Source organism: Pleurodeles waltl, chromosome 3_1 (genome assembly GCF_031143425.1).
Source record: "Pleurodeles waltl isolate 20211129_DDA chromosome 3_1, aPleWal1.hap1.20221129, whole genome shotgun sequence".
Lineage (NCBI taxonomy): Eukaryota > Metazoa > Chordata > Amphibia > Caudata > Salamandridae > Pleurodeles > Pleurodeles waltl.
This window is the reverse complement of record NC_090440.1, coordinates 873,120,512-873,135,267: the sequence shown is the minus strand read 5'-3', so window position 1 is coordinate 873,135,267 and position 14,756 is coordinate 873,120,512. Positions and strand designations below refer to the sequence as shown.

At 44.8% G+C, this 14,756-nt stretch overlaps 1 protein-coding gene across 1 annotated transcript in view; it reads right to left on the bottom strand.

Annotated features, from left to right (window-relative positions):
- Positions 1-14,756, bottom strand: part of LOC138284720 (protein argonaute-3) — a 916,780-nt gene that overhangs the window by 463,671 nt on the left and 438,353 nt on the right. Inside the window, exon 6 of the mRNA XM_069223834.1 lies at positions 10,794-10,928. Coding sequence (XP_069079935.1) covers positions 10,794-10,928 — 135 coding nt within the window. The remainder of the gene's footprint in view (positions 1-10,793; positions 10,929-14,756) is intronic.

Below are 14,756 nucleotides of genomic sequence, written 5' to 3'. Positions count from 1 at the left end.
ATGTGGTGAGGGAAGGGTCAGATGGAGAGCCAGAGTGGATGGTATTCATGATTTTGATGGTGTCCTTGTCATTGACGGGGGTCCAGGAGAACTGGAGGTTGGTCGGAGGTCAATCTATGGTGTTGGTGGTTGCCTGGGGGGTCTGGGTGCTGAAGCTGTCGTGGATGTTTGCAATCTTGCGGTGGAATTAGGAGGCTAAGGAGTCGCAGAGGTCTTGGGATGGTGGGATATCGTTGCCGTTGAAGCTGGGGTTGTAGAGTTCCTTTGTGACATTGAAGAGCTCCTTGTGGCTGTGTGTGTTGTTGTTGATTCGGTCTTTGAAGGCGGTTCTCTTGGCGGCTCGGATGAGTTGGTGGTGTCTGCGGATGGCGTTTTTGAAGGCTGTGTGGTTGTACAGAGTCTGATCTTGGAGCCACTTTCTTTCGAGTCTTCGGCAGGTTTGCTTAGATTCGTGGAGGTCGGCGGTAAACCAGAAGGCCTTTCTGTTGGTGCGTCTGTTGGAAGGATTCTTGATTGGGGCAAGAGTATTGGCGCAGGTGTCGACCCTTTGCCTGAAGTTGCGGGCAGCTGCATCAGTGTCGGTGGCGTCGATGGGTGGGTTCCAGGAGGGGGTTGCCATAAGTTGGTCTTCGGTGACCTTGTTCCAACTTCGGTGGGGGATCCGTTGTGGGTGGTGGTGTGTTGTGGGTGGTGTGTTGTGGGTTTCTTGAAGGAGAAGTGGATGCAGCAGTGCAGTGGAGTTCGGTGGTGTGGCTGAAGGAGACCTGATTGCTGGTGGAAAAAATAGGGTTGAGTGTGTGTCCTGCGGAGTGAGTCGGTGTTGTGACGAGATGTTTGAGGCCGAGGTCGGAGAGGTTGTCGAGCAGGGTGGCAGTGTTGTTGTCAATGGTGTTCTCGAGGTGAAAGTTTAAGTCCCCGAGGAGTATGTAGTCAGTGGATGCTAGAGCGTGCATGCTGATGACTTCGGTGATGGAGTCGCTGAACTGCTGTCGGGGGCTGGGGGGCCTGTAGATGATGGCCCCTCGGAGGGTGGTGTTTGGGTCAGTGTGGATCTGGAAGTGCAGCTGTTAGGTGGTGCTGAAGGTGTCTTCGGTGCTGGTCGTGATCCTGAGGGTGTTCTTGTGGATGATGGCGATGCCTACTCCTGGTTTGTTGGAGCGGTCCCTGCAGGTGATCTTGTAGCCATCCGGGATGGCTATGGCGATGTCAGGCGCTAAGGAGGGGTTCATCCTGGTCTCGGTCAGGAAGGCGACGTCTGGGGAGGCTGAGTCGAGTAGATTTGATAGCTCTACTGCGTGCTTGTAGACGGAGCGGGTATTGAGGAGGATACATCTGAGATGGTTGCGTCCTGCCTTTGTGGGTGGGTCATTGGCGTGGAGGCTGGTGAAGGTGCAGTTCCGGCAGGAGAAGGGTCTGCGGATGGTCTGAGGGAGGCTTGAAGGCAGGTGGGAGTGCAGCCGGTGCTTAGAGCACGGAGGGTGGTGTCGTTGTAGTAAAGACATGTGTGGCGGCGGTGGGGGGGACAGGAGCCAGAGGCACAGACGGGCTTGCCTTCGGCACGCCAGCACAGCAGCCGCCATTAGGCAGGGAGGTGGGGGGGAGGAGAGGACAGCTGGGAGTCGGGGCGAAAAACGGCACAAAAAAAGGGGGGCTGCAAAAAAGGGGCAGCAGGGGAGAGAAGGGGGGAGAGCGAAAGTGAGAAAGAGAGAGCGGAGTGAGAGAGAAACGAAGAAGGGAGTAGCCCAAAGCAAAAGGAGCACAAAGGGACATAAGTGAAGCAGAGCAGAGCGCAAAGCAGAGAAAGGATGAGAGAGGCAGAAGGTAGCCTAGTAAGAAAGCAGAGCTCTTCCACTAGACACCAGGGATGAGGCACAGGCAGAAGCCTGCAGGTGGAGGAGGGCCTCGAACTCCTGACAGGGGTCAGGAGTTCAGAGGAGCCAGGGAAAGAGCTCTACTTGCAAGGTGGGACCACGGGAGGCAGAGCAGTGCACTGACCAGGTCAGTGGTATTGCTCTGCCTCTGCCAAAAACTTTTGGTTTTGATTTGGCTCCAGATTAAAGGATGTCCTCTTTTTTCTGGGACAGTCTGTTACAAATTAAGGTATTCTCTTTCTAAAAAATGGTCATTTTCACTAAGTGGTTTTCTTGGTTTTGGATGCAATGTTGCTTCCATCCTCACCTTTACGGGGCATTACAAGGAAGCTTCAGACGTTATTGTGTCACACGGGCAGCAATATGTTCTTCCTCTGCAGAAAAAATGAACTTCTCTTAGTAATGGGATCCCGTGGCACAAATGAACTTTGTAGATTGAGAAGAATATCTCAACTTTGATTATATTTGTGACATTGCGTTCTTCAACAGCCTATACCTTGGCAGCAAAGGGAGCCTTGACATCAAATATGTTTTCAATGTGATATGGTTAGATGTACAGCAAGTGGCTAGAGATGTTTTTCTCACTGGAAAATTGTGTAAATGCTATAAAGACAATTCTGTTTTTCCTATGTGTCTTTTGAGGGAATAGAGGTCAGCGACTGGACAGCAAGATCTGAAATGGTGGGATTCCAAATATTAGGTATATTAGGAGGTTGAAACACAGTCAGCATTAGAGCAGGGATACAACTTGATGGCCTCCAATGTTCGAAGATGTTTCATATGGCCATGGCATTTCTTGGTCTTCCAGGATGTTTACTGAGAAAAATGTCACTCAGTCACATCTTTAGAACACGTTAGGCGTAATACATAATAGTGTTTGGAGGCCGTTTCAATAGTATTCCTACCACAGGACAGACACTAGGCAAAAGTGAAGACATACATGCGGTGGAGAGCAAATATAGCAAGGAAACACTGAAAAAAAGGTCTTCTTAAGAAAATCACTGATGAAGAAGCAGACACTCAGATCCTGAACAAAAGCACAAACTCTCCAGAAGCGTTACATTTTCTAAGGAAGAAGAGATGAAAAGGCCATTAGTTTTCAGAGATCCTGCTCATGAGAGACAGGACTATTAAACTGAAGATTTAAATGTTAATATATGTTGTATGGCAGTGGCATTGTTGTTTCCCTGATATCCTGAAGAAAACTTCTCTTGCATTCTTTGGATTTTTTATTTTAAAAAAAGGAAGTCTTAAGGACTTAAAATAACCTTGTATTCCCCTTCACTTTATTCAGTAGGTCTGGCATAATTTTAAAAGGAAACAATAAATACACCTGGTTAATATTTGTTGCAGATAAGCACTTAAATTGTATGTAAAATTCAGTGCAACGTTGTTCATGAGCAGAGATATACAATGTTATGAGAGGATGTATTTTGCGATGGGTGCCAGCAATGAATTCTAGAATGACTCAAATAAGATTGTGAAGTCTACCTGCGGTCTTTTGTTTCTGCAATGGGATATGCCTGTATTCGTGGCTCAACAAATCAATATCACAACCACTACTTATGTCAATAAAGCACAGACTGGAAGAAATACGTTACAGATGCTAGCAATAGTAATATGGCAATTAACAGTTTGGGACGCAAGGGACTTTGTTCACATAAGCAATGATTATCTTTAACATCCCCTTTAGCTATCCATGATATAGAGTTTTCACCCTTAAACTGGTTGTTAAAACATTCCACTTTACCTTTTCTCATTAAGCCTGCTGCTGAGGAATTAGCCCATTAGGGGTGTTCTGTTCAGCTATGCAAGTCTGCCTTTTTGATATAGGTTAAAACTCTCCTGCCATAGCTGTGTTCTACAAACATCCCACTCACAGGCCTATAATCACAGTGCCCTAAAAGCTCACCGTTAGAATGCAAAGGAAAATGATGCCTCTTTACCTGTAGGTACCTCGTGTGAGTAGAAGGCAAGGCGTTGGCATTATCAATATTTAATATGATTTGATATAGATCTAGTATGCTGTAAAACTACCTTGAAGAACTTTAGTTCTTAAGTCCCTGAACAGCAAATATAATCTGAAAAACAAGATCTGCTTTCTCTTGTTGTATTGTTAGAGGACAAGTTACTTACCTTCAGTAATGCCTTATCTGGTAGAGACTATTTCTAGCTGCAGATCCCTTACCTTTGAATTCTCCCCAGGTGTCAATCTGGATCCGGAAGATTTTTCGTGAGCAGTACCCCTGTGTACCAGTAGGGGGTGTCGAGCAGCTCCACATTAGTCATCGGCATCATCCACATAGAAAATGATGTCATAGTTCCTATATCGACGCCACACAGATGCGCCAACATGAGTTTATTTTCATGGCTTTCCAAGCCAGAAGCGCGGAGCCATGAAGAACACTGGTGTGTCAAAACTAGAGCACTAGAAATCCATTCACAGAGCGGGGAGGATGGGTGGGTCAGTAAGGAACCTGCAACTGGATATAGGCCCTACCAGATAAGGTGCTACCAAAGGTAAATACTTGTCCATCTGATAAAAGCTTCTAGCTGCAGATTCCTTACCTTTGAATATATACCCAAGCAATACCATCCCTGGAGGAGGGTCTGCAAACCAATTTCAAATGAGAAAATCCTGCAGGAAAAAACGGGCAAGTGCCTGTCCATACAGACCTGACTGTCCAGGAAGTAGCGTTTGGTAAACATGTGCAGAGATGCCCATGTCACTGTCTGACAGCTGTCCAGGACCAGACCGCCGCATGCTAACGCAGTGGTCACAGTTTAAGCTCTGGTGGAATGAGCTTGCATGCCCTCAGGTTGCTTTTTGGCCAGTGCATAGCAGATCTTAATTCAGTTGCACTTCTGCATAGCCCAAACTTTCTGTGCACCCACATTCCCCATGAAGAATTGGTTGACCAGCAAGAACACTTTGGTACGATCAAGGAAGAACGCCAATGCTCTTTTTGGGTCCAGGCGGTGGAGTCCCTCCTATTCCTTAGATGGATGTGGGGGTGCGTAAAAAGTAGGCATGGTGATAGATTGGCCTACATGAAAAGGCAGGACCACTTTTGGCAAAAAAGAGGTCCTGGTACAAAGCACCACTTAGGCTAAATAGAGGGGTAGGGTGGCTTAGATCAGTGGTTTCCAATCTTTTGACTTTTGTGGACCCCCACTTTATCATTACTGGAACCCAGGAACCCCCAAACCCCCACTGTATCATTATTGGAATCCAGGACCCCCCCCCCCCCCTCCCCACCCCCCCCCCAAAAAGAGGCATTAGTGGAAGCTGGGGACATAATCAGTTAATAATATTTAATTTTCTATGCAGTCGCGGACCACAGGTTGGGAACCCCTGGTTTAGATTATAAGGACTGCAGCTCACTCACTCTGCAGGTAGATGTAATTGCCACAGGTAAGGCTGTTTTCAATGTTAGACGCCTGAGTGCGCAGTTGTGAAGAGGCTCAAGAGGAGCACATGTCAAAAAAGTCAGAACCAAAATAAGATCCCACTGGGGAATAATTAATGGAGATGGAGGGAAGAAATGAGTTAGACAGTTGAGAAACCTATGTACAATTGGAGACTTCAACAAGGACGGTTGATCAGGCAACCGCAAAAAAACTGAAATAGATAAATAGCCCTTACGAGTGCCCACAGCAGAGCCCTGCTGGACAAGGGAAAGAATGAACACTAGAACCTCAGAAAGAGGGGCTGAAAGGGGATTAACAGACCATGCCACAAATTTCTTCCAATGGCAGGCGTAAATTGTTTTGGTGGAGGGACGCATGGATGCCAAGATGACGTTACAGACTTCGGGAGGAAGGTCAAAAGTGTCAACTACCCCTTCTCAATCTCCACACAAGAAAGCAGAGCGCGGACAGGTTTAGGTGAAAAACCCTCCCCTGCTGCGTGAAAGAAGATCTTTCCGAAGGGGCAGTCTGAACGGAGCATCGATGGACATGCTTAGCAACTCGGGATATAGGACTCTCCGTGTCCCGTCCAGAAGGATTACTTGGGCCCGGTCATTCCTAATATCCTTGAGAACTCTAGGCAGGAGTGGTTTGGGTGGAAAAGTGTACAGGAGGCCTGAATTTCACAAAAAGTATTTCCAAGTGAGTGCCACCTTGGAAACTCCAGCGTGCAAGACTGGTGACATTGCGTGTTCTCAGCAAAGGCTAACAGATTTAACCAAGGCTCTCCCTACTGCTGAAAGAGGCCTTGCGCCACCTTCGGATGGAGATGCCATTTGTGATCCGCTAAGCATTTTTTACTGAGTTTGTCCACTCCGCCAGATGTTAAACCACCAAAGATAAGCCCTGCTGTTCCAGCTATGTCCAGAGGTGAAGAGCCTCCTGACAATGAGTCCACAACCTCACCCTGCCATGTTTGTTGCAGTACAACATGGCAGTGGTGTTGTCCATGAACACCTGCACTATCTTTCCCTTAATAGAGAGTAGAAAGGCTTTCAATGCCAGTCGGACGACACAGAACTCCAGAATGTAGATGTGAAGTCCCGCTTATGCTGGAGACCAGATTCCTTTGATCTCTATCAGATGGCCGCCCCATCCCAGGAGTGACGCATCTGTCACTATTGTCAGGTCTGGTTGGGGAAGTGGAAGGGAAAGGGATCTGCCTCTGGCCCAAACACGGTTTGTTAACCACCACTGCAGGTCTTTTGCAGTTCAGCGGTAGCCTGGAGGTGGGAGATGACAGCCTGGGGTGAGTACCGCTTCAACAGCCAGTCGTCGAGATAGGGGAAGAATAATATCCCTGTTCTCCGCAGATGAGCCGCAACCACCGCCATAACTTTGGTGAACACCCAAGGGGCGCTGGTAAAGTCGAAGAGAAGCACTGTAAACTGGAAGTGCTTGTGGCATACAGTGAACCACAAGTAACATTTGTGAGCAGGCAGGACAGGGATGTGAAAATAAGTGTCCTGCAAGTCCAATGCTACCATCCATTCTCCTGGGTCCAGGGCAGACAAGACCTGAGCCAACATGTGCATTTTGAACTTCTCCTCCTTGAGGAACAGTTTGAGGGCTTAAAGTTCTGGAATATCCTTGTCCTTTTTGGGGACCAGAAAGTAGTGAGAATAGCAACTAAAGCCTACTTCTGGCAACGGAACCTTCTCTATGGCTCACTTGGTCAAGAGAGCCAGCGATCTGCAAAACCCACCTGTCCGAAGTAAAGGATCACCAGTGGGGCAGGTAACAGCAAATCCTGCCTTCAGCTGGGTGCCCTTGATAGTAGAGAGGCCAACTAGGAGGTTTTAAAGGCTGCTGCAGAGGGGGCGGTGGCAGGCTGACCAGACCGTTGACCACCTGACCAACAAGGTTGATGGGTCCTGTGCCCTCGGCCATTCGGAGGCTGGGCAGAATGCGTAGCACAGTGGCTTGACGGGAACTGGCGCAGTTGGAAGCCCCTTCCATAGCCACAAAAGGAGTGAAAGGCAGATTGGGAGGAAAGGGGCCGACATGAGGCCCAAGGACCTGGTTGTAGCCGGAGAATCCTTGAAGCGCTCGAGCACCAAATCTGCCTGGTCTTCGAAGAGACGGGTGCCATTGAAGGGCATGTCCATTACGGAAGCTTGGACATTCCTTGAAAAGCCATACATTCTCCCCTAGGCGTGGAGCCTCAAAGCCACTGTCATTGAAACCGCTCTGCCAAGCAAGTCAGTCGAGTCCAGTCTGCAATGGATCGTGAACTTTGCTGCATCTCTCCTGTTGACAACTGCCTGAGACAATACAGTCCAGGCCTTCTCAAGGATCTGTGGTAGCACTTGCGCAACCGTGTTCCACAAAGTGTGGGAATAACGGCCCAAAAGGCATGTGATGTTCACAGACCGCAATGCCATGATGGCAGAGGAAAACATCTTCACAAATAAATCCAGCCTCTTGGATTCCCTATCCGGGGGGAGAGGTAGGGAAGGCGCCATGAGAAGTACTTGTCCTATTTACAGAAGCCCCTGTGCTGGGTTTTGACCAGGTACCCACAGGGGCATCCCTGAGGGCATCTTTGAACGGGAGCAGGGGTTCGGAAGTGAAAGCTCCCGTTTGAAGCACCTCTGTCAAGAGTTTAGTCTTGACTGCCACCAAGGGTAGCTAAAGGTCCGGAACCTCAGCCACCCTTCTCACCATCATTGCATAACAAGCTCCCTCCTCCATAGCTTCGGGAGGGGCAGAAAGCATGCCAGTATCTGGAGATGTGTCCAGTCCACTGGCTTCATCCAAATCCTCATGCCAGTCCATTTTCTATTCGTAGGACTGGTATTCTAAAGAGTCCAACAACCCCTCTCAATCTTCCCTGAGGACTAGCCTAGCAGAATAGGGGCTCAGGATCTGATCTAGGAGGCAAAGCTTCTGCTGGCGTCAGAGTCGGCATCGGGCGACGCCCATCCAGCTCCATATTTGAGTCGTGGAAGACAATAGGGATGCGCCAGGAGCGTGGCATCAGGACCAGCACTGGGGAAGGTCGAGGTGGTACAATCGGCACTGGTCTGGAGCCAGGACTGGATCCCTGGAAGCCTAATGGCACCATGGCGGAAGCCGCTGGTGCAGAACCCGATGGGGCCCTTTTGTGACCCTATGGGCCTGAAGGCATGCCAGCTGGGCAGGTCTGCCCAAAATGAGATGCATGGCTTCATACAATTCTTTATACTGGGCAGGAGTCAATCTGGCTCCTGAATACCAGGGAGGTGTGGAGTCATCCCCGCCACAGGCTCCGAAGAACGAGGCCTCGAATGCCGACTCTCCCTTGTTGCATCAACTGTCGGATGAGGAGGATTCAAAGACCGCTTCGACTTCTTGCTCTTGTGCCTCGACTTATCCGACTGCCCCGAGGACTTGGAGTGGGACGACGATGATTTGGGACTCTGCAGCCAGCGCCAGGACCTCGACATACGCAGAGTTGTGTGCTGGGCTGTCATCAGCTTTAAGGACTGCTCTCTCAAAGCCTTCGGATGCATGGCCCGGCACCCTGAGCATGACTTCTGGTAGTGGTCGCTCTCCAGACACCACAAGTAGATGAGGTGCGGATCCGTCACCAACATCGTCGGAGGACAGGATCCACAGTGCTTAAAATTCATCTTACGTGACATCTTGACACACCAGGAGTAGGAAACCTCAAAAAAGAGCGACAAAAAGTAAAAAAAGGCGAGTCAAAAAATTACTGAGGGGTAGCTCTCTCTGGGATCTGTGGTGGATGGCGCAGTAAGAAAAGAACTTACATTGGCACCCCTGTATAAGAACTGAATTGTCATTTCCGGTGTGGACGACGCTGATGACAAACGGGGAGGCAACTGATGCCACCTACTGGTGCCCAGGGCTACTGCTCACAAAAAATCTTTCAGATCCAGTCTGATGCCTGGGGAGAATTCAAAGGTAAGGAATCTGCAGCTAGAAGTCTCAAACAGGTTGTAACAATTCAATTCTTTGTAAGCAATGCATAAAACTGTCTAAGCCTGTAAACATTTTTCCTACAAGAAACTGATGACAACATTTGAAATAACGAAAAAAGATTTATAATATTAAATAATATGATAATATATCACTGAACAGTGCTAAGATAAGGTTAAGATATCAAACCATTTAAAAGCCAACAACAATTCTGAAGGTGTCTACATGATGGCCAATGAAAATATGAGTCCAGATAAAATAAGATGTGGAACTGTAAAAGATCAATCCCCAAGCAATAGTTAAAGAACGTCTGCATAGACACAGAAGTACATTTTCCCAATTTCGTCCAATTTATAAGCCAAATTAACAACAATGTGTGCTTTGATAAGTCATGTATGAGGTAAATCATGAGGGTTCATTACTACCTTCAAGTGTAGAACCATAGCTAATTACTTTTATTGGTTGTTCTCTTGTCTGCTCCTTGACAATGTTGCAAATGCATTGCTTTGCAGGAAGCTAGTATGCACCTTTCTAACATTTAAATCAAAGAGGTTAGAGCATGCAAAAAGAGTGAGTCATAGGGCAGTGATTGAGCAAAAGTCTACTGTAGTCCGTGGTTGAAATGAGTTGAAGTTGTTATTTATCTCTAGAGAACCAATATGTACCAAATGAAATGGATAGTACATGAAGCAGCCTGGTAATACCACAACACCCAACACCTGTTTCTTCTGCAAAGGACTTTATAAAGGCTAATTTTGAAGACTTTAGATATGCCCTTAGTGCAGGCACAACAGGTATATTTACATTGACGTACTATCCAGCTGTAAGGCAAGAGGTGTATTAGTTCAAGTTGCTAGTCTTCCAGGCAGCATATAGGCTGGTGATGTGTAGAAGACAGTGATCCTGGTAAGTTCAGAAAATACAGGTAGTAGATATGCTTGATGTATGTAAGAACATTAGGCCATGAAGCAAGTTGAAGAAACTAATTCTGAAGACTCAAGATATGCCCTTACTGCAGGCACAACAGGCAAGAAGATACTGATGTGTGATCTGATGTAAGGCAAGAGGTGTATTACTTCAAGTTGCTAGTCTACAAGGTTGCGTCTAGGCTGGTACTGTGTAGAAGACAATGGTCCTTTTAAGTTCAGAAAATATAGGCATTAGGTATGCTTGAGGTGTGTAATTGAATTGGGCACTGATAAGCTTGGAGCTATGTTGAAGATGCTCTAGTCCACAAGTGTGCAGTTTAAAGAAATTTCTTTCTACCATGATCAATGATTTTAGGAGGCACTAATCAGTTTGAAATCTCTAAAGATCCAGTCCGTAAGGATGACAGTAGAAGTGAGTGAGAGAAAGCATGTATGTATATGTGTGCATGTGATTAATTTTTTTAAGAGACCTATACATCTCAAAGTAAGAAGCTACACCATAAACCAAATTTAATAACTACCTAATAAGCTTAATCTGTATAGGTGATGAAAACAACAGGACAATATGCAAACAATAACAAGCATCTGTTTGACTCACCCTTTATCTCTTTGGTGAACTTAACCCGATGAGAATCAGTCAGAGGTCTAGGTTGTTCATCAATGTTATGAATATCGAGCACTTCACACATGAACTGGATAACAGGTTGTGCTTTATAGAAGGCAGTGGCAGAAACTGGGGAAAAACAAACTCCTTTTTAAGAACAGCTTTTAACATTGCCCATAAACAATCAATTTATTTGGTTTTAAGGATATTTCAAGTTATCTACCACATAATGTATTTTTCAATTATATTCACTGCTTAAGGTCTTCACTGTGTCTTTTGAACTCATATTCTTTAGGTTTCGTTGAACAAAACGGCAAGGAGACAAGAGTACTAACAAAAACCTGTTTTACTCTTTCAGCATTTAAATATCACTGACTTATGTTAATTTGCCTTTTCCATTTTGTTCTTTTGTTACAAGTGTCTCTTGGCCTCATCCACCATGCCTTGATAAGATAGTAAATGAAAGTGTCACAAAATAGTAATCTTTTTCAAAAGTGGGATGTTGTGAAATTTAGGGCATTTTACACACTGATAAAACTAAAAATCAACTTCTGCCAATTCTTTTAATAGAAGAACTTCATGAAGTTTTCTTAATTGTTCATTCCTCAACATGAATCTGTGTGATTGAAGTTGAGGAGAGTGATATGAAGTATGTGGTCTTTAAAAGGCCAGTCGGAAACCCATTTTCTATACAGAGACAGGTGATAACCCAATTAACTCAACGCAACAAGCGAAATAGTATATTTATATTTTCAAGCTATCTATATGCAGACAGTGTAATCATCTAAATTGCTCCTAGGTGCCAAGACATCCAATAGAGCCAATGGCAATCAGCTTGAAATTATTCAAATCAGAATGGCCTACTACTGTTTAAAAAGGAAGATCTTTACAGCTCCTAAAAAAGTATCTCTACTGCCCAATATTTAATGTAAAATAATTCTAGAACCTAAGATCAATCACTGAAAACCTTCATCTCACTGCCACCGATATTTAGACCAAGGAAACAGAGGAGATCTAGGTTGCTCAATCTCTTTGTTCCAGTGGGGGTTGAGACTTCTTTCTTACTCCATGAAGCAAAATATGTGGAAAACACTTTGTAGCTTGGAAGTCAATCAGTTTGACAAAAGGAACAAATGCAACTTGCGAATTTCTCTTCACATGTCTTCTTTTAAACAGGCTAATGTGCTCCTCTTAAAAAGTTGCAAGCGTGTCAGTGTTCCAGTGGGGGTTGAGACTTCTTTCTTACTCCATGAAGCAAAATATGTGGAAAACACTTTGTAGGTTGGAAGTCAATCAGTTTGACAAAAGGAACAAATGCAACTTGCGAATTTCCCTTCACATGTCTTCTTTTAAACAGGCTAATGTGCTCCTCTTAAAAAGTTGCAAGCGTGTCATTGAGAAGTGAAGAACCACAAGGGCATCTTTTGTTTGCCCCTAATCTCTAATATTTTACTAACATCTACTGAACTGTGATCCTTCCTAGAGAGGGTCAACATCTTCAATCTTTCTCAAGCTGGCTTTGGATCAGCCCATGGGACAGAGAAATCTCTCACTGTGGCCTTAAATGGCATCAAATTAGCGCTGGACAGAGAATGTGACACTACTTTGATTGTTTTGAATCTGTAAGCAGCTTCAGACACTGCTGACATTTCACTGCTCTCTTCCACATTATCGCTCATATTTCATAGTCACTATCATGTGGAGTGCTTTAGGCCTCATTCCCAAGCGCTACACTTTTGAACGTGTACATGGCCTTGTTAGCTGCTCTCTTTAGAACCTTTGGTCTTTCTGTCAATGACTACTATAACCAACTTCTATTGGAGTTAGACAACTACAATGCCAATAATGCTGGAACGTTTCAACTGTGACTGATTTCTTTAAAAAAATGGATGGGCCCCAACGCATATCCACGACCAAGTGATACATAGCTAAGCAGTAATAATTATGATTGACATCAGCAAACTGCGACTGGAATTGTGCTCGATTTTGTAGGCCAACATAATCTCTCTGATAGAAAACTGAAGATCATATCCCAAATGGGATATTGATAATTTAACCACCCCTGACTAAAATTCCTGAAGCGCAGGACAGCAGGCAAACGTATGTACGATAACTGCTGCAGGAAATCCGCACTTTTGACAGCAAGTCTTGTCTGAACCGTGGCTTGTAGTCCATTTAGAAATTCTTTCAGGGGTATAATAAAGCATGCAGATAGTCTTGAACTGCTGAAGTTTTAAATTAACAGAATGGGCAGGATGGTCAATAATCTCTAAAGTACTCACAATCTCATTCAGGAAAAATCCAAGTAGAGCACCCTATTCCATTTGAAGGCCAACAGTAAGCTGTAAACGGTGCTATAAGCACCAAGAATCTGGTGTAATGCCCTGATCAACTCCTTTCCTGGTGCCCTGTATAGACAGGATGTCAGAGTCTTCAAGAGTTATCTGATCCTTACATCCAAGCAGAAAGAAATCTCACAGCTGTAAGTATTTAAAATAAATTGATGGGGAAAATTAAAGGAGGTCTGAAGAGAAGCAAATGAAAAGACCAATTACTATCATACAGCTGCCCAGCAGTCTTCACCCCTGACACTGCCCAAGCCTTGCCCACTGAATCATGAAAAACTGAGGGAAGTGCCACGTTCCCCCAAAGTGGTGTAGGTATGTACAAGGTAGGTAAGTAGTAAAAGCAGATTTCCCTCTAAATACAAGTATCATCATTAATAATTTTAAACCGGATCCACATGTAGTAATTGGGATCTGGAAGTATATGAAAAAAGAACCTCATGCCAGATCATTTTCATAGTTCAGAATATACAGATTCTGCAAATTCTGCATGCAGCCTGCAAAAGAGCTCGAATGTAAAGCTTAAAGTAAGGTAGCTGACACCCCTACCCCTGTTTATATTAAAGTTTCAAACAAGCAATAGAATGCCCGGCCCTTCTTTAGCCCCATATAAAGCTAGCAATAGCACCCCCAAAGCCCTTAAAAAAATAATCTGGGGCCTGATTATTGCTCGAAATAGATATAAAAAGTTAGGTAAAACATTCATTTTTATGATATTGCAATCGCATAATATATTGATTGGGAGTAGATTCCATAAGCGCAAAGTAACAGTGACTGATTGCAGGAAAGGTTCATAGCTCAGTTAAAAAATACCATCAACTCTACTACCCAGCCATCAACACTGTCCCCGGAATTTGATTCACTGGCTGAAAAGTAAGCAATATGTGTCTATTACTTAGATTTCATTTATACCTAGAGAAGTATGCTTCATTTGAAACTAAATCAGTAGTTGCAAGTGGGTCTGATGTAAAAATGGCCATGTCATCAGCATAGGCTGTAATTTTAAGCTCAAAGCCATAAGTTATCACTGGCATTGATTAATAGGACTTTAAATAAGGCTCAATATATATCGCAAACAAGAGAGGGGAAATCAGGCATCCTTGTAGGGTGCCCCACAAAAATCCTGAACGCTGAAGAGCTATTCCCACCATAAACTAGTTTAGCCATAGAATTCTTATAATGAGAGATTGTACTCACTTAATGAATCTTCCACCAATACTGAGAACTCTCATAGTTACCCAAAGAAATTCTCATATGACCCGGTCAAAAGCCTTCTCGGCAATAGGATCATGCTGACCCTTTCACCCAATCTTTTCGCAATATCAAATACGGCAATAGCCGTATTTATGTGACTTGTACTATCCTTATTGAGTAGGGGTTAAACCAAATTATGAATTAAAGGGGCAAGCTGAGTAGCTAATTTTTGCAAAAATCTTAGCATCAGAATTAACCTGGGAGATAGGCCGACAAGAATCTCTATCCTCTGGTGGTTTGTCTGTCTTCAAAAAGACAATGCTATTAGTAAGATTCCATGAACCCTGACTCTATCCCACTCTATCAATATGATCTATCAGATGCATAAATTCCAGGAGAAAAATATCAATTAATATTT